This window comes from Pyrus communis, chromosome 1 (genome assembly GCF_963583255.1).
Source record: "Pyrus communis chromosome 1, drPyrComm1.1, whole genome shotgun sequence".
Lineage (NCBI taxonomy): Eukaryota > Viridiplantae > Streptophyta > Magnoliopsida > Rosales > Rosaceae > Pyrus > Pyrus communis.
The window spans coordinates 17083193-17100903 of NC_084803.1; the positions used below are offsets into that span (position 1 = coordinate 17083193).

A 17711-nucleotide genomic window follows, 5' to 3' on the forward strand; every position below is an offset into this window, starting at 1 on the left:
CCCTAAACCCTAAATTACCAGAAGCTTTATCGGCCACCAAAACAACCCTGTTTCAGCTCACAAAGCAGAGCCAAAGCCGACGAAGAACAATGGAGCCCGCTACGCTGACGAACTCAATGGACCTGAAGATTGGGGAGCTCTTGAAGGAGGTCCAGCTCGACTATTCCCCTGCATTCACCAAGGCCGTGGACGACACCGTTTCAGCCATCAAGGACGCCATGGACAAAATCCCAGAAGGGTTCAATGTTCGTTTTCTTTCCACAGACTATCATTCGGCAGTCGGATTCTTAAACCTCTGATTAGTTGCTTATATAATCTTTCATTTTAACCCCGAATTTTTGGAATTTTTAAAAAATTTAAGAAGTGGGATTTTACGTTTTATTTTCTGATGAAATTTTGCTTTACCATTTACCTTGAACTCACTGGTGGTGGTTGGATTGAAAACCGGGCAGGTGACAGCTAACGAAGCTCCAGGATTCATCAGAGACATAGAAGCTGACAAGGTCGAATTCACGTTTAAGAAGCCGAATTCTTTTGAAATTGGTGGGAGCTATGCCATACAGTGCATTGTAAAACCTGAGGTCAATGTGGACCTTTTCGTTCAAATGCCCAAGGTATTAGAATTGCTAATTTTGTAATTGTAATAATGTTGTTGTTTCGGTAATCAGAAGAAAAATGCGTTTCTTGTTGTATTATTGATGCCAATTAAATGTTAGATCTTAGAATAACATAAATCATTTTCTTTTCCTTCTAAAAATTGAATTTCGCTGTTTCAGGAGTGTTTCCATGAGAAGGACTATTTGAATTACCGGCGAAAAGGTGCCTGTACCTTTGTGTAATTAAAAGGTTTTTGAAGTCATCTTCATTAGTTTACAAGGTTGAATGGTACACCTTACAGAATGAAGCCCGGAAACCTGTATTGATTGTCTATCCAGGTTGGTGTCCTGTAGCAGCGTTTTCAAATTCTGTTTTTCTTCCATCAACTTGAAAGAGCGAATGTATTTGTTTCTTTAGTGCCTGGTAAATGCGACTTTTGAATTACAAATAAATTGGTTTTGCAGCCAACTTGCTGAAGTCCCTGGGTTTTGCTTAAGGATAATTCCTACAGCACCATCCCTTTTCAGCATTCCAAAGTTGCACCTAGAACGGAATAATGTTCATGCTTTAAATCAAGGTAACATACGTTAGTGCTTTTGAGCTATTTGGTGATGTTTTCAATTTTCAGATGCTTATATATCTTTTTAACTATTTTTGAAGGGGGCATTCCACAGGCTACTCCGAAGTACAATAGTAGTATTTTGGAAGACATGCTTATGGAAGAAACTGAAGAAATTCTCAAGAAAACTTTCCTTGGATGGAAGGAATTACAAGAGGCATTATTTTTGCTGAAGGTATAAGGCCAGCATTCCATGGCCACTTAAAAAGTACTAATGCAATAGCTGTGTGACAATGGTTTTTCTTATTGATGTAGGTCTGGGCTCGTCGGAGGGCACCGATATATGCTTATGACTGCTTGAGTGGATATCTAATCTCTGTCATACTGTCATACCTAGATGATAGGAATTGTTTTAAAAAGTCAATGACGACAATGCACTTTTACTTTGAGCTTCCTTGGTATGATTCTTTTTTCCTTGGCCACAAGAGACTAACTTAAATGACATCAAACCTAGTTGTAGATTCGGGTTTATCTTACGCGTGTCCCATTTTGACTTATATGGACTTTTATCCCTTATCACAATCTATTTAATAGTGGGGATTGATGAAAATTGAATGGTTTTATTACATTTACTGTTGAGCTTGAAACAGAAAAAGGAAGCCATCTGCTGCAAACTATATAATGTCACCTGCCATTTATATAAGCGTATTTGTCAGACATGCTATTTAATGTGAATGTTGTTATTAGCATTTATCACTAAAAAAAGTCATCATGTTCTCCTCCCTCTCTTATTTATTTCCCAAGGGAGGAGTGCTGGATGACTTTTTGGAGTGCCAATAGCAGCCCCTTTAATTTTACAGGATTTTGTTCTTTTTTATACAAGGAAATCTTGATCTAAAACTAATTTTAATCACAAATACAGAACCGTGATAATGATTATACACACAATTGCCATTGCATGTGCAGCGAATTCAGAACTTTGGAAACATGGGCTCTACTTTACACCGAAAGACCAAAATGCTATACTAAAGGAGGTCTGCTGTTTACTGGATCTTAACGCCATCAATTATGTTTTTCACTAGCCTTTTGTCATTACTGTCCACATTCTAGAGTCATTCTTGGTTTTCTTGTTTTAAGACTCTATCTGTTTTCCTTTGATGATTACCTAAGAAAGTCTATGAAAGAGAAAGACAACATGGGTAGCGAGATGAAATTACTATGTATTTCTTATATATGAACTTCACCTTAGCCATTATCCTTTATTATAGTCAGCCTTGAGACTTGAAAAACTATGTGCTCATTGAGAAGTTTGTTTATGTCTCTTTCAGTTGGTAGTAATTTGAGAAAGTGCTTTTTTTTTTTTTTTTATTTGGAATGAAGCTGTGCAATTATCGTTACAAGTATCCCTCGTTGCTTGGATATTACTTCAGTGTCTATTTTGAACTTGTACGAGATGCTTTCCCTCTGTTGCATTTTATTGATGTTAGTTAACCATGATTTCTGGGATTGTTCAGAATGCTCTCCCCTCTATTGCATTTTACTGATGTTAGTTAACCATGGTCTCTGGGATTGCAGAAAAGGTTGCCACTTAAAGAATCATTTCCAGTTGTTATATGTAGTCCATCTACAAACTTTAATTTGGCCTTCCAGATGACAAGGGTTGGATTCCTCGAGGTACTAATTGGCATTTAAATATTGCCCCTTAATAATGGTAAGTGGTGCACACTCAGTTAACCTCTTAAAAATAATGCATTTCTCTTCATTGCAGCTCCAAGATGAGTCTGGTTTGACACTAGCATGCATAGACAAATGTAGAGATGGTGGATTTGAAGAAATTTTTATGACCACGGTGGACTATCCTGTAAAATATGACCACATCATAAGGTGTATATATATTAGATATAGTATGGTTCTTATTGAAGTTGTCTTTTGTGTGTACAATGACCTTGCGTCAGCATTGAATGTGATATTGCATTATACCTTCTTTTCGTTCCTGCTTGTGGTTTGATTTACCCATTTTGTTTACATGTTTGCTCTTTTAGGTTGAACTTAAAGGGGAACAGTGTAGTTTATACATCAGGATTTTGCTTTGATGATGAATGTTGGAGATTGTATGAGCAGAAGGTGCAGAGTATTTTAATTCAAGGGTTGAGTGACAGAGTGAAGAATGTACGTGTTACCTGGAGAAATATGTTATCAGACCACATCATAAAAAATGTACGTCATCAAGTGTTTTACTTTATCATATTTTATCAAACATATGTTTATGTAGCAGATCAATTTGTTTAAATTTGACTTGTGACTCCAGGGACTGTCAACCCTGAATGCAGAACCATTGCTTATTGGAATTACCGTGAGCTCTTTAGAGAAAGCTTTTAGGCTTGTTGATATTGGTCCAGATGCTGATAATAAAGAGGAGGTATATGAGTACCTGTTTGGAATCATATGTTGATTCTTCTTTTGATGCATGTAATTTACTATGTTCTGTGTAGGCTCTCAAATTCCGCAAGTTCTAGGGGGGAAAGTCGGAGCTCAGGAGATTTAAAGATGTTAAAATTGCAGAAAGCACAGGTTAGTCATTTGTTTTGGCTTTTTTCCTTCTTTTTTACTTGACCTTAGTTGTATCAGTATCATTTACGTGCTTTCCTTGCTCTTGCCAAAATCAATTGTCAAGATGACTAAACTGTTGACACTGTTTGCACATCCTTAGTTTGGGAAAGTGAGCAATGGAGAAGACATATTATCTTAAAAAGGATTTCCGAGTATGTGCTTCAGCGACATCTTTCTGTATCAAAAGAGAATATAATGCACATCGTGGATCAACTTGATTTCTCTTTCCTATATGGTGCTGGAGGTAAACTAGAATAATTCATTACTGTCTTTCTATGTGATTTCAATATAATTCTCATCTTTGTTTTATTTTTTGCTTTATGGTAACATTTCAACTCTTTCAGTTCCTATATCATCTTCTGGGAATTTGCTTGGGGAATTTGAAATTCTATCGAAGCGCTTGCGGCTTCTTGAAGACATTCCACTGAAGGTTTCTACTGTGCAGCCCCTTGATTCAGGTATAATTGCATGGCTGGAAAAATCAATTTTAAATGCCCAGCTTCAATTGTCAATTCCAAATATTTGATTATCCGTTGTTTTTTCACTATTATATATTATGAGATTTGTGGATTGTGATATTCTGTTTGTTTGGGATAAGCAAGTTTTTAAGCTCTGCTGCATTTTTCTTAGATCAGTTTGTTGTTAAATGTTGTGATTATTAAAATCGATCCTCTTGTTTTCATAATTTTACTTTGAAATTTTTTTTCTTGAACGCACTCATTGTCTTATCCCTTTTCCTTCTCTGTATAACTCGTCAAAAGTTTTGAAAGGGTTAGATTAAGGTTTCTTTCACTACAAATAAGCACACACACACACACATTATGCTGTAAAGTGTTGGGGTAAATTTGGAACTTTTTTTTTTTTTTTTTTTTTTTCAGAAAAAAGTAATAACAGAGTCACTACTCATTAGTAATTTCTTTTGAAATGATAATATAATTTGATTTTCAAATGGATTTTCCATCACCCTGTTCACCCCAATATGCAGCTTTCCGGTTTTCATCTGTCTTCCCACCTGAACCTCATCAGCTTGCTAATGAGAAGGGTGCTTTTGTAAGACTAGATAGGTTCACTCCTTCCTGCATTCATCCGCTGGAAGTTATGATCCAGGCACGTCACAATACCCAATAACTGTTAATAACTTTTTTGTTTATTATTTTTCGGTCAGTTAATGAAGCCTTATTACTTAATCTAATTTAGTTGGAAGGTTCTGGAAACTGGCCAATGGATGATGTAGCAATTGAGAAAACTAAATCTGCCTTCCTTCTCAAGATTGGAGAGAGGTGGGCAAAATGGGATTACTAATTCTCAATTTGATTTTACTTTCTATTGAACAGTTATCTGATGATACTATCATATGGCAGTCTCCAGAATAATTGGGGGATGACGTGTACAGCTATGGAGGTTGATGTGGATGTTTTTGTTTCTGGATATGCATTTCGCCTGAAAATTTGGCATGAGAGAGGCCTCACTTTGTTGAGACGGGAAAGTAAGAACTCTTGACTCATGTATCATTACATATTCACCACTGGGATGTTAGATTCTTTTTCTCTTTTTGAGAAGGATGATGTCTTCTTTTGATGCTGACCCCTTCGACTTCTTACTGGCTACAGATGGAAATGATCAAGTGAAGCAGGTCTCTAATACAGACAGAGAACTTTATTTCCGAAGTCAACATTCCAGCATGATTAATGGATTACAGGGTTGTTACGCAGCATATGGGCCAGTTGTTAGGTGAGTTATAGCATTTGCATTCTCATTTATCTCTTATTGTTTTATCTGTTACTGCATATAACTTTTTTTAGTTTCATGTGAAGGCTTGCAAAGCGGTGGGTAGCTTCACATCTGTTTTCGGCTTGCTTGAGGGAGGAGGCAATTGAACTATTGGTTGCATACGTCTTTTTGAAGCCTTTACCATTCAATGCTCCATGCTCACGAATCACTGGATTTTTGAGGTTGATATTTATATAACTCATTTCCAGGGCATTTTGATAGTTCTCACCGACACTTCTGCTTTAAAAGATAGATTCTCTAAATGGCTTGATGTCACTTTTGAATTATGAACATCAAGCTAAATAATTCCAAATTAACTGGCAATTAGATATAATTATTGTCAAACTTTAATAGTGTATTTCGCGCTCTCATATTCATGGTAATTCTGTCAACAGGTTCCTGTGATTACTTTCAGATTATGACTGGAATTTTTCTGTACTAGTTGTTGACATAAACAATGACTTGACTCCAAAAGATATGAAAGAGATAAATGTAAGTTCTTCAGCTAAGTAATAAACTCTGATCCATGTCGATCTCTTTGCTTTCTTGATTTTATTATTTCCTTTTTTTGGTTACAATTTTATTATTTTCTTGACTGCTACTATTTGGCTTTCGATTTCAGGAGAATTTTATGTCAAGTAGAAAAACTAATGAAAATGTGCAAAGTGTAAAGCCAGCAATGTTCTTGGACAAGGCATCTGAGGCCTGGACCAGATTCTCACTAAACTCAATGGTTAGTTTAATTGGTGTCGTTTTCAACACTGTTAATTTTCTTTAGTAAATTCTTGACGCTCCCTCTAGTAATCAGGCCTGTGATACTTTTCCCCTGAGCCGATCCGGGTTTTTTAATTTTACTGGCATTTCAATGCATTCCTTTTCTATAAGAATGCATTCTCATTACTTCAGTCATGTCAGAATATTAGTTTGAAACTCAGTTCCATGAAATTGTTAATTATGGACATAGAGGACTTTCTTTTGTTATTTTGATGATTGTAATAAAAATTAAGATTTGTTGATACCATTGGCCGACGGAACATTCAAACGAAAAATCTCCCATAGAATTTTTGATTGCTGGCACTCTAGAAATCCAAGTGCAGCAACTCCTTTTATAGATATGTTATTTAGTATTGCTTATACATTTTGATCTTGTTGAATACGTAGGAGTTAAAAAGGTTGATGGCTTATGCTGGAAGCAGTGCAAACTTGTTGACCAAACTGATTTCGGAGGATCATAATGATAATTATAGATGGGAGGTGAGCCTGATAAATTTTATTGATAGTGATCCGTGAATTGTTTTACCTTGATGTATATTTGATATATGCAAAATATTATTGTTTACTTTTTGATTTGCAGTGCCTTTTTCGAACTCCTTTGAACAATTACGATGCGGTTATTCTTGTCCACAGAGAAAAATTACCTTACCCCCAACATCTTCTCTTCCCATCCGAATTAAATCAAGGTATATTCTTTATGTTACCCCAATGTTTGCATGTCCTCGGCATTATGTTGTTCTCTCTCCTTTTCTAACAATGCCATATTCAAATTTTAGTATATCCGCAGAGTTTTAATGAGCATATTTACACAGGCGCAGGGGTACATGTGGCACGTGGGAATGCGAGCAAGGTTTTCCACCCATTTCTGTTGCCTGGAGACATGAAGGGAAACTCGGAGGCACTACGAAATAAGCGGTTGGTAGACTTTGATCCACTGAGGTGCTTTGTTGGGGATCTAGAGGCAAGTATTATGTGATGCCTTGGTTTTGACCATTACGCCATTGCTTTCAGTTTTATGTTTCTGGTCACTGTCGTCTTTGCTTACATCCTTGTGTCTTGAATGTAGAAAGAGTACCCCAACACCTTCAAGCTGTGGTATGATTCTCTGGGTGGTGATGCTGTTGGCATAACGTGGGGGAGATATGGTTCAAAGGTATAATTGGATCCGTTCTAACTGAATAAATGTGCATTCCAAAACGACATTGAAAGTTTTAAAAAAATCGTTTGCTATCTAGAATTCCTAATCAGTTGTATTTTCGGATCCTAATATTTGCAGAAGCGAGGGCGGGAAGGAGAAGCAGAGGAAGTAAAAGATCCAACTGATTTATTAAACGACACCGGTAAAGTGGGAACAGGGTTTGTGAGGGGGGTTTATCTTCCCAAAGCCCCAAGGCTCACGAGTTGGCTCTGTTTATACTCTAAAATGCTCAAAGCTTCACGGGCGACAACACTTTTCTCCGTGAGCTACTGCTGCTTTTCGACATGAAGAGCAATCCTCGGGACGCCCCTACAATACTCGTAACAGAGATAACTTCCCCAGTTAAGGAATCTTGTTTGTAATATGTGTATTATTTGGTTGACTGGTAAATGCAATATTCGTAATGAAAGTAAAGAAAATTATTTGTATAGTTGTATGTCAGCCATGAGAATTTCACTATCTGAAACTGTATCACGTTACAATTAACGCCTTGAGAGAGGCATTTTTGTTGATGAGAAATTCGATTGAACTGTTCGTTACAAAGGTTATACTCGTATTCTTATTCTGTTTTGAAAGAAGATATTACTATCTGAAATAATGTATGTTTTCTTTTGACTGAGTAAAGTTGAGAGAGCGTTTACACTAGTACTCGAGGTGGAAAGAGCGTTTACACTTGCACTCAAGGTGGGCTTTTTCACTTACAATTAACCATGATACTCAAGAGAAGAATGATATATAAAAAATGACCGGGTGAAGAGTTTTCGGAAATTGTGGATTCATCAGCAGCTGCCATGTTTCAAATAAGAACCGGATCACTGCTCCACAATAGTTAGACTGCTTCCTGAATGAGTTTTTCTGTGAGTTCTGTAGGCAATCCCATAACCGTGTCAATCGTCCCTATCTGCAGCAAACCATATGAAGCACATTGCAAACAAATTTGGATGGACAGATCAAGACGCAACTGAGGTAAACTACTTTGATCGACAAAATGGCATATGCAGGCCAAAACTCGAGCATGTTTGGTTGCTAGTTCAATCTCGGAATAAGAAAGAAAATTTAGAACCCATTAGCAAAGCGAACAAGGCTGAAAGAAAAGGAAGAAACAAAGAGATAAAGACGACGAGTCTGTAAAGATGCATCAAGCGAATAGCAAGAGCGGACATGAAATAGAGAGATAAGAGAGAGCTAACCACTGCTTCTACAAACGGAGAAATCAATGGATGTTCCAGCATCAAACCACCAGCAACATTAAGCGTAATTCCCTCCTCCATCTGGCCGAACATCAGACTCATGAACCATATTCAACACAGAATTGTTCACAACGAAGTGCCTAAAGTGAATTTGTATCCAAAATTTACCAGGCTGTCGATCACCTCCTGGTATGACATGAAAATAAACCTGCATTCAAATACATGCTACTATCCTTCCCAACCCAACCATAAATTAACCAATACAATTATCGATATTCTTTGTTAGTAAAACCTTGAACAAACGAAAAAGAAAGGCAAGAAGGTTGCTTCAGGACAGGACAGTAAAAGAGTGAGCTTAAGCAGTGAAAGGACCAGTACCTCCGCTCTGCGCCAACCGCCTTTTCTTTTGCCAGTTTTAAGGTTGGTTTCAAGTACAGATCCTATGACTGCTGCTTGACCACCAGAATAGCCTGCAATCCATCCATGCACATCCATCTGAGACTTTAACAAAGGGAAAGTGGTGGACGGTTTCCTTTTAACCAAACCTTCGATAAAATTCCATGCTTCTTCCTTGCTGGATGGTTTTTCCCTTATTATCCCTTCACACACCACAACCTCAAAATCAATAAAGATTTTGCAGTGAGATATAACCTCAACTGCAAAGCACATTCCCCACAAGAGATATTCACTTAAAAAGCAAAACTGTTTCGGGTGTTTTTTACCGGTAACATGTTCTCTGGATAGTGAAAAGAGAGTTTTTATTGTCACTTCAAAATAGTCGTCTTGCACTCCACATTGTTTTGGAGTGCTAATTACGGCTCTTGAGTGAGAATACAAATTAGGAATAGGATTAACAAGAGTTATGGTTACATGGGTCCTCTATCATTTAGGCAATATTGTGTGATTTTCACAATGGATGAGAAAGCATCACGTTTCGAGTTATCATACCGCATTAGGACTAAATTGTGCTTAATTAAGTTAGTTCGATTTCAAACAAAAAGTTGAAAAATGAACAAATATTACTTACAAACACATACTGTGTCTGCAGTAATCAACAGTGTAGCGGGAGCATCCCCATCCAATTGTCCTTCACTTTGGAGCCTTCAAATAATGGCATCCGCCTAACAAAAAATAAAAGCAAGGCACACCTAAATCAAAGTCAGAAAAATAAATTGACTTCTTTTAAGAAGAAAATCACATAGAAAAAAATGAATCCACTTATTTAAAAAGAAAAAACTAAAAATTAGTTTATGGGTGGTTCAGTGGTCATGACACTTGCCGAGTCCGAATTCCGATTAGATTAGACTAGTTTAAACTAAGAAAACTTTAACGAAAAACTCCTAATATTATTTAGTTTAACGAAAAATCATATTATTCACTTTAACAAAAAGTTTCCGATATTATTCACTTTAACGAAAAACTTCCGATATTATTCACTTTAACGAAAAGCTCCCGACTAAATTAGAGTAGTTTAAACTATGAGAACTCGTATCCTATCTCTGCCAGTATTTGCCGGCGCGCCGCCGACGCCGACCCGAGTATTATCTGTCGCAAAAAAAATCAGAAATTGCCACTAATTTTCACTTCCTTTAAACACCGAATCTAACCGTTCAAGCTAGAATGGCAAAGGGGATTGTCATTTATTCTGGATTTAGCGACGAACCTGAAATGACATCTTTGTCTGTCTGCATTCACTTTCTGCTTTCTCGGAGAGGGAAGAATTTGCAACAGTATTGGCTATGACTGTGCACTTTCCGTTTTGGGCCTAACGGGTTCAAGTTGGCCCGGTTCAATTCGAATCTTCCACCGAATATATCCTACAGAAGAAACGACGTCGTTTTTATCCGTTGCCGCCTTTACATTCCGCCCGAAGTCGGCGTCAGTTTGGAGTCTTTACCTCCTTTTCAACCTTCTCTCACCTTTCTGCTCAGCCCCTTTGTGCTCCAAACACCGCACCGACGTCGTTTTCGGGTTACGCTAGGAATTTTGAAATCAAGGGTGCCGATGAGTTCTTGTAGCAGGAAGAAGAATTTCGGGAGCGGCAGCTTCGTATCGAATTTGAGGGATCACATTCATGAATTTCTTCATGCTTCCATGGATGAGCACAGAACTTGCTTGAAAGAGACGGTACGGAAGGTACGATTTTAACCTCACTCTCTCTTGTTTGCATTGCAATGGCAGATTCCTGTTTGTGAATGATTGGGCAATTTGGGAAATAAATTTGATTTTTGGGTTTTGGTCCAAAGCAGATGTTTGAAAGGGCAAAACTTTACAGAGAAAAGAGTGGCGGCGGACCAAACGAAGGAGAAAAGCCCCTGCCTTTGCAAACCACTACAGATTAGGAAGAATTTGCAAGCTTTTCTATTTTCTGGGTTGCAGAGAAAAAAGAGTACTGTAAGACAAATTTGATATCTTTATCTTTAGCATCTGTATAGGTTGTGTTTGAAACAATAGTTTGACGAATGACATTGAAATGCTAGCGTCAATTACTCACGCATTGGAGTTTCATTGATGTGGGTCTCATATTGACTTCATATTTCAATCAATTGCTAGAAATTGTCCATGCTAATGTGAGTGACTGGAGCAAACTTTTTGATGACTCGAATAGTCGTTCGTTGGATGGCATTGAATTTGATTTAACCGGTTATTTACACCCTTATGATACTAGTGTTTCGTGTGAATCTAATTTATTGTATTTTTTTTTTTTTGAGCAAAAATTTATTGTATTAAATTATAGTAATATGCTATTTAATGCTTCCTTTCTTTAATTTTTAACCTAAGATTTCTGCCCCTAATCCCACCCCACCTTGTGCAACTGGAGCTAATGATCATGTGCTAATAGTAATACATGCTCTCTTTAATTAATGATGATTATAAATAAATAAATAAATAAGCAATTGCATCTGCAGAGATTCTTACTTGTTACATGTGCAAACAAGACAAAGAAAAGTATGCTGCATGTAGAAGTTACGGGAAAAAAGTAGGAGGGAATGGGAAGGGAGTGGAGATATAGGTTAACTGCTAATTTGCTAGATCCACTTCAAGAGGAAATTGGTGCTGTGTCTACTGCTGGAGGGCTCCTTTATAGCTTTAGGGCCTTTAGCCTGTAGAAGGTAAACGGAAGTTATTATACAGGATGCTTATAATTTTTTCTGAATTAAGTGCTTTCTAGTTCTGAAAATTAATTATCATTAGGAACATATGATATGAGCGAGGGAGTATAGGAACAAATGATATGAGCGAGGCGTAAGCAGTGAGTAGCTGAATAATGTCATTGTCTTGTACCTTCATCAAATCGAGAAATAGGTACTGGAATTGACATTATATTCATGCTATTCAAAATCATTGGTAGTGAGTTAATAATGCATGTTGATAGTGCAACTCCGCCTATGAAAAGTGAGGGCCATGCAAAATGAAGAATGAGAAGGTTAGTATCAAATTGTAGCCTGAGAGGTTTATGACCAGAAATTATTATATTTATATTTTGAGTAGGGATTTAATACAGAAGTGAGCTTCACTGATTTTGTTGGTTATATATCTCGTGGACATGAATACCGTAAGGTCTATATATGGTCAATTAAAGACTTACGAACAGTAATTCTAGGCTTCATCTTGTCAAGTAATAAGGATAAAAAAGTGTATTACCTCTTTTCTTCACTGCTGATGCTGCTTTCTCCGACTTTCCTATACTTAGGAAGGGGAACTTTGCCTGACTCAATGCGGTTGATGTCCGCTAGAAGGATCTCATACTGCCTCTTCACTTCCTCCTCAGTCGTCCCTCCAACAACCCTGGCAATATTATGCCAACGATCAGGGGTTTCCCTATCATATGTTGCCAGAGCGATTTCGAATGATTTGTTTTGTTTGGCTGTCCAAGTTGAATTGGAGTGTGGAGAAGAAAGCGTGCTAGGTGCCATTTTTATGAGATATTAGAGCAAGATTAGTAGGGTGGAGCTGGAAGTGACGAGAACCAAGTTTCGGTAGGATATTTAAGAGAGAACGAATTTGGGCGATGAAAGGAATCGAAGAAATTTAAAGGGAAAGCCGGAGGCAGAGAAAACAAATAGTGTAGAAAGTAAAATATGAATAAAGGTAGTATAGTACTCCAAGTCAAGCGATTAGCGAAGATGAGACCAAAGAATTACAGTTCATACAAATGAGATGATGCAAGTTGGCAGACAAAACTTAAGGATAGCATATTATAAAACTTTATGTGCTTAGAATAAGCAGCAGAAACTAGGAACAGATAGATCTCTAAGGATGGTAATTTGCTTCCCCTTCAAGTTTTTATTTTTTTATGATTGGAAGTACGATGATCTAATATAAATATTATATAAGCATGTGTGATTTCGTAAGTAGAAAGAATCATTAAACATTGTCAAAAGAAGTGAAACCTCTAACCTTTTGAGAACTCTTAGATGTCAGCGTGAAGCCTTTTTTTTAAGTAAAAAATGCAATCCTATATTGAAAACTTGACAGAATAAATTAAAGCTTATATTGAATCATTCTACTCTTAATCGTATCAAGGTCTTTTGTGATAAAACTCGACACTTGCAGGGATGTGCAGATGGTTAGGTTGGGATAATATCGGTGTTATTAGTAGTGGGTTGCTTGATTGACTGAAATCTTGAAATTCTTTCCTTAAATTTAAATCATTGCAAAACAGTGTTGGTTAGGAGAATTTGGATATACCTGCTTTGTTAATTTCTGATGTCTTAGTTTCCTAGGAAATGAATGTAGAGCTGTAAAATCCAGTTATGTGCTCCAAACAACTTCTTTCTTGATATTTATTGATACAAAAGAAGCAACTGTTGTTATAAACATGTGTATGTGTGCATCCTTGAAGCATTTGTTTCCAAGACATTTCCACTTCTTAGCTCAAATGTTCTGCATGTTTATGTCATTAAATAACTTCTCCCTGGTTTTCTGGAAGTGGCAGGACCACATTGTGGTTACTTACAAGAATCAAATCACTTCTTTTTCCTAGCTACTATATAAAATTTGATGCACTCTAGTCCTACCTAAACATGCATTCTAGTTTCAGTGGAGAAAGACTTTCGTGCAACAGGGGTACTATTGTAGCAGTAACCCCAAGTGCAAAAGGCATTGCCTTGTGGGAATGTTAAAACGCATGGCAGTCCATGATTGACTTGAATTATGGCATCTCCATTGCAGGTAAGTTCTATCCTCTTTGTCACTACAGCCTAGAATTTGGTTTTTTGATTCACCAATGAGATAAAAAAAAAATATGTGGAAGCGGTCCAAAAACGGACACAAATAAAACTTAAGAAAAATGATGTTTCTTTGTCAAGCTGCAGGTTTATAATATATACTATTTGATTAAGTGTGGAACAAATCTTTTAAACCCCATGTGAAGTTTAATCACATTTTGGCTAAACTTTTCTTGGCCACCTTCCAAATCGGCGGATTTGGTAAAGGAAGTACTTCCTTTGTGTTTTTAACTTGTTCTTATGAGGTATTTTTATCCTCTTTTGGAGCAAATTGATTAGTTTAATTAGTAAAAGATAATCATGTTAGAGAAGGTTAATTAAAATTATGTGATATGTCCTTTTGTGCTTATCTTGGGGCAATTCCCCATGAAAGCATCTTTTGGCTTGACTAAACTCTAAACATGTTAAACTGTGTACCCTAGGCGTAGCCCTGAAGGAAACTAAAACCAAAAGTGATGATCTCCTTTGTAATTTACTTTCAGCCTTTCAGGCTTTAGACCAACTAGGATGATACTTAATGCTTAAGAATTAGTCATTTGATAAGTTCAAACTAAACTCTATGAGAATGCATCAACATTTTCTAGCTCACAAGGAGATTCAAAGGATGAAAAAGTAAGTGAGTCGTTTATCTCGTATCGATTCGCTTTTATTTTCACTCATTCTCATATCTATTCGATTCGCTTTTATTTTCACTTATTCTCATATCTATTCCTTTTTGTCCCCACCAAGTAAGAAAACATGCCCTTAATACCATGTGTTGGTAAACGCATGGGAAGTTAAAATTCTAAATACTTTTACGCTCATCTTCTTAAAGAAGGGTTTGTGTTTAAATAACTTTACAATAAAAACCCTAAATTATCCTTAATTTATAAAGACTAGTGCTATCCATACATCCATTTTTACTTCAAACATACCCCTTTTAATTTTCAGCTGTCGAATCGAATGAATTGAAGAAAATCAATGACTACAATTAACAAGGGTGTGTGGAGTTAAAAATTGGTGTGTGAATAGAACTTTCCTTTATAAATTAAGGATAAATTAATAACTTTTAAGGCCTACAAATGGTGGATTGCTTTGGTAGATAGAGCGTTTCTCTTCATGTCTGGTTCGAACGATCCTGTCTTAGTGTAATTTAGAGTAGAATATTGTTTGTATTAAAAAAAAGTTATGGCTTTAAAGAAGCAAACATAAGAAATACTAGTACCTGGACTAAGTTTGTACTTGTTAACTAATGGATATCATTCCATGCATAGCTAGTGTACACAAGAGCCTCCTGAAAGCCCGCAAATTATTCCAAATGCAACATCTTATTCAATCGACAAATGACGAAGAGATGCAAGGGTTTCTAAACTGGGAAGAGCCTCTAGCTTAGGGCAACGACTTATTTCCAGATGCTCAAGGCAAGTACAAGACTGAAGCCCGTCAACCGGTAAACACTTCAAATTTTGACAGTCATGGATACACAGTGAGCGAAGAGAAGTACAAGATCATAGTCCGCTCAGCGTGCTTGTGAATCCATGGCACTCTACAATGTTCACTCGATGGAGGGATGTGCAACCGTGCAAAGATAACTCCTCCTCGTCAGGAGATGTAGTTTGCAGATTCTTTGAACCATGCCAATTCGAAATATGCAACTCGCGGAGGGAAGGTAAGTTGCGAATTGAAAGGGATGTGATCTTTGCACAATTCGTTACTATTGCCAAATCCTGAAGAGACGTGCAATGTTCAAGACCACCTGGGAGGCTTGATAATTCATCACAACCGAGGAGGGATGGTGAAATTGGAATGGATGTCAGATTGGGGCAACAATTTATTCTCAACGTCTCAAGAGCGGTGCAGTCTTCTAACCCGCCCAGCGAGCTCGACAATGTCTTGCAATCCTAAATCACCAATTCTCGGGGACATGTCAAGTCGCGTAATTGGAATCAACTCTAAACAAGGACAATTCCTTACAGTTAGCTTCTCAAGAAGAGGGAGTGTGTCCAGCCCCTTGGGCAATTGCCTCGGCTTTTCACAATTCCTAATAAGCAGTGACTGAAGATTGCGGTTCTCTTCCACCATCCCTGCTGGCAGACAAGTAAGCGCATTGGCGCCATGTATTTCAAGGGAAGTGAGAGTAGTTAGTCGACTGCTTATATTTTCTATTGACGCGACGGTGCCAGTACAATCTAACTTCAACTTTTGGAGAGATGGAAAATTTGCAGGAGCATTTCTCAATTCTGTACAAGAAGAGAGAGTCAACTGCTCGAGGCAGGGAAACACTACTGGCGCTACTTTCTCATCGGTTGGCAATGGCATCACAACAACCGCTTCCTTCCATTCAATCAGAGCTGGACATTCAAGAATGTTTAAGCTTTTCCTCGCGCTATCCAAGTAAAGAAACGTAACGTTTGAAGATGAGTCAATCATCTCATCCCAAACGGAACCACACACTTGTGGAAATAAACATGTCGCAAGTTGATCAAATTTTCCAGCTCTATTGGAAACATTGAACTCTCGAGAGATCCCGTCGGAGTCAACACTCTTAACGTCTGGAGGTTTTAGAGCTTGCCAATAGATTTGGGAAGTACCCTGATTTTTGTTCTGGAAATGTTGAGATACCTCAAGTGTCTTAGCTCACCAATTGAAATGGGCAACTCCTTAAGATCATAACAGAATAGATTTAACACATGTAAAGCCTTGAAGCTTGAGAAAAAGTTACAAAGTTCACCATTTAAATAGGGAGCGCACCTTCTCAACATTTCTTTTCTTTGTTGTATTGAAGGAATATGTGGCTCCTTTAGGACGTTCAGTTCATCTTCTCGGTCAGATTTTGACGCTAGTTCTGCAAGATCATGTACTAGATCATGCATCTTGCATCTGATGATGAACCCGTAGCGATCCTTCGTAACATCTTGAAAAAAGGAGTTCTCTAATAGACTGTTGAAATATTCATTACCTATATCCTCCATCTCTCGACTACTTGGAGAGCGGAGCAATCCTTGAGCCATCCACAGTTGAATCGAATCATTCTTTTCAAAGTTAAAATCTTTTTCCAATATGGAGCAATATATATGCAAAACATTGTTTCGAAGGTGGTGATTTCAGATTATCGAAACTTAGCTTTAAAATTGACATGAGTCTCTCATCTCCTTCCGGTAATTCCCATATTTTACTTTCTTGAATTGATAACCATTCATGTGCACTTTCTTTTAGAACGCATCATGCTTTCCAAAGCCTGTTTGCACGAAAGTCCGAATCTCAATCAATAAAGATTATAACAAGGTGCATAAGCAACATATAATTAATAGGAGTAAAAAGTTAGGGAATTGTTCTTAGCACTCCAAAAATCTCATTTAACACTCCAAACTTTCTATAATTAGAAAGAAAAACACTTGTGAGGAGTGTCGAATGAGATTTTTGTAGTGCTAATAACAGTTTCCAAAAATTAATCGAAAGTGAATAATTAATCTGCTTTAGCGAAGCTATATTTAATTAGTGGTAATATATCGATCAGTGCATACCTTTGCCGCTAATGGTAAACCAGCACACTTTCGAGCAATCGTTCTTCCATTTCTTTGTAACTCTGAATCTATTCGAGCATTGCCGAGTGATTACAATCACAACACTGCCGCGAGCAGAAATGAGTTTCGATAAACAACTAATCAAGCTGCTCCATAGAATGTCATTTTCATTCCAAATGTCATCGAGTAAAAGAACATATCTCCTCCCTGTCAACTCTTCTGATACACACACCCATATATTTGAAGTAATGATCGACGAAGCTTCGTCAGTTCTCCCTT

The 17711-nt window shown here is 37.3% G+C and overlaps 1 protein-coding gene, 1 long non-coding RNA gene and 2 pseudogenes across 2 annotated transcripts; 2 read left to right on the forward strand and 2 right to left on the reverse strand.

The window, feature by feature from the left end:
• On the forward strand, window positions 1–8869 carry LOC137717407 (uncharacterized; annotated as a pseudogene).
• LOC137714192 (uncharacterized) lies at window positions 8338–9819 on the reverse strand (annotated as a pseudogene).
• A 513-nt stretch (window positions 9820–10332) lies between these two features.
• On the forward strand, window positions 10333–11191 carry LOC137717416 (uncharacterized). The gene is made up of 2 exons (XR_011065771.1): window positions 10333–10834; window positions 10948–11191. It is a non-coding gene; the product is annotated as an uncharacterized lncRNA (long non-coding RNA).
• Window positions 11192–11433: 242 nt separating this feature from the next.
• On the reverse strand, window positions 11434–16780 carry LOC137747716 (protein RADIALIS-like 4). Its single transcript, XM_068487878.1, has 2 exons — window positions 12344–16780; window positions 11434–11802 (listed from the first exon to the last, which is right to left on the reverse strand). Exons 1-2 carry the CDS (start codon window positions 12613–12615, stop codon window positions 11781–11783), a joined length of 294 nt encoding a protein of 97 aa, XP_068343979.1. The 5' UTR covers window positions 12616–16780; the 3' UTR covers window positions 11434–11780.
• Between the last annotated feature and the right edge of the window lie 931 nt (window positions 16781–17711).